General features: G+C 41.4%; 1 protein-coding gene across 3 annotated transcripts in view; it reads left to right on the top strand.

Annotated features, from left to right (window-relative positions):
• Positions 1-8,190, top strand: part of LOC106878159 (AFG3-like protein 2) — a 33,238-nt gene extending 25,048 nt beyond the window's left edge. For all 3 annotated transcript variants that reach the window (XM_014927300.2, XM_014927298.2, XM_014927299.2), the window contains exons 9-19: positions 309-549; positions 933-1,086; positions 2,058-2,187; positions 2,321-2,418; positions 2,963-3,073; positions 3,664-3,779; positions 4,360-4,440; positions 5,259-5,378; positions 5,523-5,717; positions 6,552-6,666; positions 7,995-8,190. In XM_014927300.2, the coding sequence (XP_014782786.1) occupies positions 309-549; positions 933-1,086; positions 2,058-2,187; positions 2,321-2,418; positions 2,963-3,073; positions 3,664-3,779; positions 4,360-4,440; positions 5,259-5,378; positions 5,523-5,717; positions 6,552-6,666; positions 7,995-8,125 (1,492 nt within the window). In that variant the 3' untranslated portion in view covers positions 8,126-8,190. The remainder of the gene's footprint in view (positions 1-308; positions 550-932; positions 1,087-2,057; positions 2,188-2,320; positions 2,419-2,962; positions 3,074-3,663; positions 3,780-4,359; positions 4,441-5,258; positions 5,379-5,522; positions 5,718-6,551; positions 6,667-7,994) is intronic.
• The last annotated feature ends 1,608 nt before the right edge of the window (positions 8,191-9,798 follow it).

Raw genomic sequence — 9,798 nt, 5'->3', positions numbered from 1 at the left:
ATATACATACATATATATATACATACACACCACTATCACAATCCACCTTCGACTGTAATAATCTCCAAAGTGCCATTTTTCACCAATCTGTGCAGTGTGATTTGAGGGAAAATCAGCTGTTATTTCTAAATCTGTTGAGGGACCACTTTTTAACCATGTTGCTGGTCAATTAGCTGCACCTACCCCCCATTACTGCCTTCTACTCTTACCCCCTGCCCTGCACATTCGTCACTTCCATCCATCACCCCCACAGAAGCCAACCTGTTGTCTTGCGTATATTTATAAAACCGTCTTTGTCTGTTTGCCAGGGATGTTGCAGGCTGCGAAGAAGCGAAACTGGAGATTATGGAGTTTGTCAACTTCTTGAAGAACCCCCAACAATACATTGACCTGGGAGCAAAGATCCCTAAAGGGGCTATTCTAACGGGCCTCCCAGGAACCGGAAAGACCCTGCTGGCAAAAGCAACGGCTGGCGAAGCCCATGTGCCTTTCATCACAGTTTCTGGATCAGAATTTTTGGAGATGTTTGTTGGTGTTGGCCCATCGAGGGTAAGTTGCTGTTGTTTAACCCTTGGTCAGTCAGAATCCAGTTGTCCCATGATCATAGATGTTCCAGTTGTAACTATCCTTTAGTCATAGTGTATCTAGGACTACATTATCTAATGTGTCCTTCCTTGTTATTGTTGTTTAACCCCAGGTCAGTCTTGACCCAGTAGACCTATGATCAAAGATGTTCCAGCTGTGGCCATCCTGTCTTTTATACAAGCACAGTCTACCTAGGAGTACATTGTTTATTGTACTTCTCGTTATTGCTTATTATGATGGTGGTGGCAGTAACATTGATTATAACGATGCTGGTGTTGTAGATGATGATGATGCTGGAGTAGTTTTTTTTTCACCTAAATTAATCATGTGACTCCTATTTCTTCCAGGTGCGAGACATGTTTTCCCTCGCTCGTAAAAGTGCACCATGTATCCTGTTTATTGACGAGATTGATGCTGTGGGTCGCAAGAGGGGTGGACGCAACTTTGGTGGTCACAGCGAGCAGGAGAACACTTTAAACCAACTCCTTGTAGAAATGGACGGTGAGGAAATAGTTTGATCATTTCGTTATCATGTGGTCTCAGGTTCAATCCCTCTGCTTGGGTAAGTGTCTTCTATAATGTACCTGGGATGACCAAAATCTTCTGAGCGAATTTGGAAAAACAGGAACTGTGTGCAATGCTGTTTGTGTATATATATATCTATATATATATATATATATATATATATATATATATATATATATATGTGTGTGTGTGTGTGTGTGTGTGTGTGGCATGTGTAAGGACTTTCGAGCGAGATCGTTGCCAGTGCCCCTGGACTGGCTCTTGTGCGGGTGGCACATAAAATACACCATTTCGAGCGTGGCCGTTGCCAATACCGCCTGACTGGCCTTCGTGCCGGTGGCACGTAAAAAGTACCCACTACACTCTCTGAGTGGTTGGCATCAGGAAGGGCACCCAGCTGTAGAAACTCTGCCAAATCAGCTTGGTGTAGCTATCTGGTGCATTGGTTGACCCAGAGCTATAGAAGAGGACACTTACCAAAGGTGCCACCTTGTGGAATTGAACACAAAACAATGTATTGCAAAGTAAGCTTCTTACGCACACAGCTAAAGGGTTTGAAATTAGCAGAGTCTGTAAAGTATGAATTTGTTGTAGCTCCCTACAGTCTGAGTTCCAAATCTTTTTGTTGGGTTTACTTTAAGGTCCCTTGATCTGAGGCTTTGCTTCCACTTTTGAGATTTCTTCTCTAAATGTTAATTCAGCTATAAAACCTGTGGTTCAATATGTCTGACATTGTTCAAGAGAAATTTCAAATATTTCTGCTTTCAGACGTCTTATTCAACACTTCAAACTTTTATATCACAACATTATACTTTTCTGCAAAACACAAACTACATCTTTTTGCTCCAAAGATATATTGAGTGGAGGAGTGTTACCATTCCCACTATGCCCCAGTTCATAAGACTGTTGCCAGTTCCACTATATACATGTACATTGTATCCTTACAGGCTTCAACACGCAGAGCGGGGTTGTAGTTTTGGCTGCAACGAACCGTGTCGACATTCTAGATCCAGCTCTTCTGCGTCCTGGTCGATTTGATCGACAGATTTTTGTTCCCGCACCTGACATAAAGGGCAGGTAAGTACAAAAGTTATTGATATTTACAAGAGAAACAATTTCACTTTTACTCTTCATCTTTCACTTATTGGACGTTAAACGACGATGATGATGATGATGAATGCAACTAATACTAGTATTGTTGTTGTTGCAGGGCTTCCATTTTTAGGGTCCACTTGAAGAACCTGAAGACAGAGTTAAATAAGGATGATGTTGCACGCAAAATGGCCTCTCTCACTCCTGGATTTTCTGGTAAGTTCTTGGCAAATAGCATCATATTACGGTAACCTAGCAGGCCTACCTTTGTATAACTTTCATACACGAGAAGGTGCTGGAAAGTTCCTTGTTTTTGGGTAAAAGAAAATACAGTAGGATCAGTTAATTGAGATTTTACTCAACATATTCCCCTCTCAGTTTCACACACACACACACACACACACACTTATTGTAGCAGTCCTTCAGTTTTTCAGAACCCAGTAAAAGAACTTAGGAAGTTGGACCTACAACGAGGCCTTTCATGACATCCTTAAAGCCAGAAAGTTTGCAGCACCCCAACTCATGTGACTACACACACACACACACACACTCTTTTACTTGTTTGTCATTTGACTGTGGCCATACTGGAGTACCACCTTATATATAATACATATATATACACACACACATACACAGACGAGGAGAGAGAGCAAGAGCAAGATAGGGTTTTGTCCTGGGGTATATTTACACAGTTCCACTATTACCTCTTTTTCCTATTCATGTTTCTTTTTCTTTTTCTTTCCTCTCTCCCCACTCACAGGTGCAGACATTGCCAATGTATGTAACGAAGCTGCCCTCATAGCAGCCCGAGACTTGAATCCTTCCATCTTGTGGAACCATTTTGAGAAGGCCATTGAGAGAGTGATAGCCGGTAAGTAAACCACGGGGCTGGGGGTCAGTTCTATGTGATGCTGGTGGTGGCAGCAGAGGTATGCTGGTGTATGTTGTGGTGGTGGTGGTGTTGTATATGAGACAGGTGTGACATGGTGGTAAGTGAAGGTATGCTGTAGTTGTGGCAGTAGTGGTGTTGTTTTATTGCAGTTCAGGTGGAGGTGCGGTGTTGGTAGTTTTGGAAGAAGTTGTTTTGAGGTAGTGGTGGTAGTGGTGTCTGTTACAAACTACACCACCACCACCACCACCACCACCATTGTTGTCATTACCACTTTTTGTTATCACCTTTATCACAGCTATTGCTGTAGTTGAACACCGCTAGACCACCATCATCATCGTCGTCATCATTGTCAGTAGGACTTCTAATGTCATCACCACTACCACCACCACCGTTATTATCCCCATTGTGCCACCTCCACCATCACCACCTCCACCTGCAGCATCACCACCGTCACCTCCACCATCATCACTGTCCCCAACTCCACCACCCTTCCTATGTTGAATGTATGCAACCATCCCCACCCCCCTATTGGTGCTTATCACTCTCTCTCTCTCTCTCCCTCCATCAAGGTATGGAGAAGAAGACCCAAGTATTGCAACCGGAGGAGAAAAAGACTGTGGCCTATCACGAGGCCGGACACGCCGTGGCTGGATGGTTCCTAGAACATGCTGACCCCTTGCTGAAGGTAAGGACATTCACCCTTATAACACCCGATGACCTGATATATATATATATATATTGTGTGTGTGTGTGTGTGTGTGTATATATATGTGTACACGACAGGCTTCTTTCAGTTTCTGTCTGCCAAATCCACTCACAAGGCTTTGGTCGGCCCAAGGCTATAGTAGAAGACACTTGCCCAGGGAGCCACGCAGTGGGGCTGAATGAGGAAAGGGGGTAGGAAAAGAGAACCAGAGGAAATGTATGTGTGTAACGATGGATCTGGTTGCTAACTGGAAGCTTGAGAGAGAAAAAAATATCGAGTTTTTTAAGGTAGGCAAGAGCTTAAAGTTGTGTTATATACATGTATATATCATCATCATTTAACCAATAGTTTTATGTGAAGAGATCATCACAATTGTTCAAGCAAACTACTTGAGAATGTTGGTACTCATCTCTGTTTGGGATGAAAATGTATATATATATATATACACATATATATATATATACACACACACACATCACCATGTTATATCTTTGTATCTGACCATATCATGTTGCCTTGATATACACTTACTCTAAACTGTGTCTCTTTCTCTCCACAGGTGTCCATTATTCCCCGTGGTAAAGGTCTTGGCTATGCCCAGTACCTCCCCAAGGAGCAATACCTCTACACTAAAGAACAGGTGAGTTTATTAGCCATCATCATCATCATGTATCATACACTTATGCAGTATATTAATGACTCTACAATGAAAGTCCTTTCAATTAAACATGAGTTCTCCGATCGGACAAAGCACAAATTCTTCCTTCGGATGTTCCCATTGAATAAAGCATGAGTTTTCTGACTTTGTCGTCATGTTTTCTTGGCAGGAATATTGGGCTGGTTTGGCATTGCCTTTCTCAACAGGATGATCTTTGGCCCCACAAAGAACTCATCTGCCCTTGGACGGGTCTTATTTTTCATCCTGCGAGGGCGTCCAGATGTCCTTCTCACAATACTAACAAACTTCTCTTCAAGGGAGTGGGGGGATTTCTTGTTAAGGTCACCTCTACAGATTTTTCTATGGAAATTATAAGTAGCACTGATTTTGTTAATGGCGTTAGCAGTGCTCTTAAACCACATGTTAAGGTTTAGCCAGCACTGATTTTTATTACGTTTCATATCTGAGATGCCTGATGCAACAACGACAAGATCAAAGATGAAAAATATTTAATGGGTGTCTATGCCATAACTCAAAAATTTTTATGAAACACACCATGGGTCTTTTTGTCACCCTCCTCTCTCTCTCCCGTCTTTTCAACTCACACAGTGACACCGTAGTGATGTACCTATTCTCTATAAAACCTGAAATAATGGCACATACACTCATTACCCATTTTCCATCTTTAATCTTGTAGTTTACATTAAATGTACTCAGATACAAAACACAAAAATAAGTATGTGTATATATATATATATATATATATATATATAAGCCTGTGTGTCTTTCTGTCTTTGCAGTTATTGGACCGTATGTGTATGACACTAGGTGGACGTGTGTCAGAGGAGATCTTTTTTGGACGTATCACAACTGGGGCCCAAGATGATCTTAAGAAGGTCACTCAGAATGCTTATTCTCAGGTAAACTATGCCAGTCTTTCTCTCTCTCTCTCTCTCTCTCTAGTATCCACTCCTTCACTGCTACCACTACCACTATTCAACAAATCACCAAATCTCTCTCTCTCTCTCTCTCTTGTTTTTTTCTCTCACGTCAACTCCAACCAGGTGGTCTATTTTGGCATGAACAAACGGGTCGGCTACCTGTCGTTTGACATGCCCCAGCAAGGTGAGATGGTGTTTGACAAACCGTACAGTGAACAAACAGCTCAGATCATCGATGAGGAAGTCCGCAAAATGGTAGACGAGGCATATGCCAGGACCCTTCAACTTCTCACCAAACACAAACCAGAAGTAGAAAAGGTAAGGGGACACGTTTCTATTTCATAGAAGTGGGTGGGGTTCAAAGTCAGTGAGACAAGCAATGTTTGTTAAGGCAGATCTTCTATGGTCGGATGCCTTTCCTCACACCAACCTTCACTCGTTTCGAAGTGGCAGAATATTTTCCCATGGCTGGACACGTTTTCCTGATTGGATGATGCTGACACTCATAATTATTTTGTGATGTCAAGAAAGGCTAACATCATACCTGTACACAACCACACAAATGTGTGTGTGTGTGTGTGTCAAAAATCTCAAAGAAAATCTTTTAAGAACATGCAAAATATTTTCTCACATAAGACGTCTTAAATTATTCTGTATATAGGTGTATATATGGCAGTCGTTAGCACACTGGACAGGATGCTTAACAGCATTTTGTCTGCCTTTACATTCTGAGTTCAAATTCCACCAGAGTCAACTTTGTTTTTCATCCTTTCGGGGACAATAAGTACCAGTGATACACTGGGGTCGATGTAATCAGTTTAACCCCCTCCTCCAAACTTGTTGGCTTTTTGCCATAATTTGAAATCATTATTATTATTATTATTATGATTAATATAAGGTGGTGAGCTGGCAGAATCGTTAGCAGGATGAAATGCTGAAACAGTATTTCACCTGTCGCTTTGTTCTGAGTTCAAATTCTGCTGAGGTTGACTTTGCCTTTCATCCTTTCGGGGTCGATAAAGTGAGTACCAGTTGGATACTGAGGGTCAATGTAATTGCCTTAATCCCTCCCCACAAATTTCAGGTCTTGTACCTAAAGTAGAAGGGATTATTAGGATTTATTATGTTATTATTTTTTTCTTTTCCATTCAGGTTGCTCGTCTGTTGTTGGAAAAAGAGAAAATTGATAAAGATGACATGGTTAGGTTAATTGGTCCCCGGCCGTTTGCTGAGAAAACAACATATGAAGAGTTTGTAGAGGGCACAGGTAACAATATAAACCTTTAAAGGGGGCCAGCAATGCGTCAGTGTTGAGGCATTAGCCTGGTCCTTAAAAGGAACACTATTCTTTTAAAGATGTAAACTTAACTGTTATTGTTTGCATGTATGGTGTCAAGGGGCCACCTCGAGATATTCACTGAGATCTTGGGATTAGGAAGGTTTTACAACAATATGGTAAAGTACTGGGGTTGATATCGTTGATCAATCTCTGCCATAAAATTGCTGGTCTTCATTGATTTGTGCAAGTGTTGGAGGAATTACCAGGTAGTATTTTGTTTCAGCTTTTTGCATTCTGAGTTCACATCCTGCTCTCACCTTTGACTTACAACGTTTGGGGCTTAATGTCGTTCTCGGGGAGAATCAGTGTGACTCAAAACATGACACAGCAACTGGCCCCTTTGAAATACAAGTACTACTCATTTTTGCCAACCGACTCAGCTGGAGCAAGCCATGCACCTTACTTTTAGATAACCTTATGAAGTAAGTAGCAGTTGAGTTGAGTGCTGGGGTCAAAATAATCAACTAGTCCCCTCCCCTAAAATTTCAGGCCTTATGCCTATATTAGAATGACTTTACCTGTCATCCTTTCGGGGTCAATAAGAGAAGTAGCAGTCTGAAAACGGGTTAATGTTATCGACTCCCACCCCCAGAATTGCTGCCCTTGTGGCAAAATTTGAAACCATTATTATTATGGTGGTAAGCTGGCAGAATCATTAGCAGACCAGGCACGATGCTTTGTGCCATTTCGTCTGTCTTTACGTTCCGAGTTCAAATTCCACTGAGGTTAACTTTGCCTTTTATCCTTTTAGGGAATATTAAATAACTAACGAGTACTGGGATTAATTAAACTGGTGGTTCCTAAACTTTTTGGGGCTGCCACCCCCTTGACACCCGGGTCGCATTCCTAGCAACCCCACCCCAACTAATCATCACAAACAAAGACCTCTTTCTGAAACAAATTCAAAGTAACAGTATTTCACAAATAAAACTTAACCTAATGAACCCATTATTTTGTTATTCTTACATGAATCCTTACCCTTTTTACATGAATCGCCACCCACTACACTCTCGGAATGGTTGGCATTAGGAAGGGCATCCAGCTGTAGAAACATTACCAGATCAGACTGGAGCCTAGTACAACCGCTGGCTCTCCAGACGTCAGTCAAACCGTCCAACCCATGCCAGCTTGGAAAACAAACATTATTAATTAATTAGTGTCCTCCCCACAAATTTCAGTCCTTGCGTCTATTGTAGAAAGCTTTATTTATGATTATTATTATTATTATTATTACTTTTATTTTTTCCGTCCTGCAGGTTCTTTGGATGAAGATGTAAGTTTACCAAAAGGTCTAGAAAGTTGGAACCAGAGCCGAGACGAGGCGGAGCCAGGACCAGAAAGTCAGCCCAAAGAACAGAAGGAGATGTTTAGCAGTGTTAAAGTGTGATGAGAATTGTAAAGAATTTAGTTTAAAATAAATTTTTTTAATTTAAAAAAAACAAAAAGTCTAAATCTCTTATTCTTTTATTTGTTTCAGTCGTTTGGATGGCGGCCATGCTGGAGCAGTGCCTTTAGTCAAAGACATCAACCCCAGGACTTATTCTTTGTAAGCCTGATACTTATATCGTTCTGTTTTGCTGAACCACTAAGTTACGGGGATGTAAAACACACCAACATCAGTTGCCAAACAATGGTGGACACATATATATACACAATGAGCTTCTTTCAGTTTCCATCTTCAAATCCAGATGAGAAAGAAGTGTATGCATGTGTGAGAGAGAGAGAGGAAATGCACAGAAATCAAAAAAAGAGGCGGAGGGTGTATGAGAAGAGAGAGAAAGTGAGAGAGAGAGAGAGAGAGAGAGAAGTCGAAAGGCTGATTGGAAGAAGGTGAGAGAGGGGGTAAAGAAAGAGTATATAACAAACAGTAAGAGACGGACAGACAGACGGCCAAAGTATTTAGAAGTGAATGTGACAAACACTGAAATAAAACAATAAGAAACTATTAACTTACAATATATTTTATTGACTAAACAAGTGGTGGTGGGAGGACTTGTTACTGTTGTCATCAATACAATTGTTCTTGTCAATCTGTTCTTTACAATACACAAAATGTTTTTCTTCGGTAATTCCTGATAATATTTAATTGTAAGAGAATATGAATGACTATGAGAGTCTAAAATAGGAATCGGTGGGATTCCACAGGCGAAAAAATGGTTGAGAAACCACTGATCTCCACCATTTAACGTAGTCGTTTCTTTAACACATCAGGAATATGGTTTGAGTGATTTCTAGCAGATCAAGTGATTTGTGTAGTGTAGCGTAGTGGCTTTCAACCATTTCTTCGTCTATGTTACTCTACTGGATCTCCATGGCCATTCACAGTGTGTAAATTAAAAAAAAATTACTATTTTTATAATATTTTTTTTTATACAGTCATGGTTTGTTGCCAACTTAATGTGGCAGTCCCAGGAAAGGGAAGAATACTACTGTTATTTAGCCCCAGGAAACACCGTTTCCAGTTGGCTATGTGACACAAGTGTTCTGTGTCCTTAAGTTTTCAAACAGGAGAAATAAACACTTCCACCCAGCATCCAGAGACCAGAATTATTGCTCTTCATCAGCCTGGAGTAGCTTGGCTTGCTGGCTGTCGATGCTTATTTGCAACAAGCCATCCCTTTATCGTGTTGCTACAGTATAAATCTCTCCCTGAGAGATTTAGAAATGCAATATTTTGTGGTTTCTTAGTCCCAGGTCAATCTTCAATGATCAAACCTGTAACAGTTGTAGCTACAACTACCATCACCACCACCACCACTAATACTACTACTACTACTTCTACTACATTTCTGCTGCAGTCTAAATGCTCCCCCCCACCTTCCCATCTCTCTCACTCCTGTTGGTCCCCATCGGCACATTGGGCCGACCTGTCGCTGCCGCTGCTGTCCTTTCGTTTCTTCCTCCTCCTGCTACTCTTCTTCCTCCACCTCCTCGTCACCTCGCACGCCTCCTCCCCCGTCAGTGCTTGGTGTGTCCTCGCTTGCATCTCTTCCAGCAGATCGAACCTGTTCACCACATCGTAGCGGAAACTGTTTATGTCCTGTTTCAGCTTCTCTATTT

The sequence above is a fragment of the Octopus bimaculoides genome, chromosome 30, assembly GCF_001194135.2.
Source record: "Octopus bimaculoides isolate UCB-OBI-ISO-001 chromosome 30, ASM119413v2, whole genome shotgun sequence".
Lineage (NCBI taxonomy): Eukaryota > Metazoa > Mollusca > Cephalopoda > Octopoda > Octopodidae > Octopus > Octopus bimaculoides.
The sequence above is the reverse complement of the archived record's forward strand: the minus strand, read 5'-3'. Positions and strand labels throughout refer to the sequence as shown.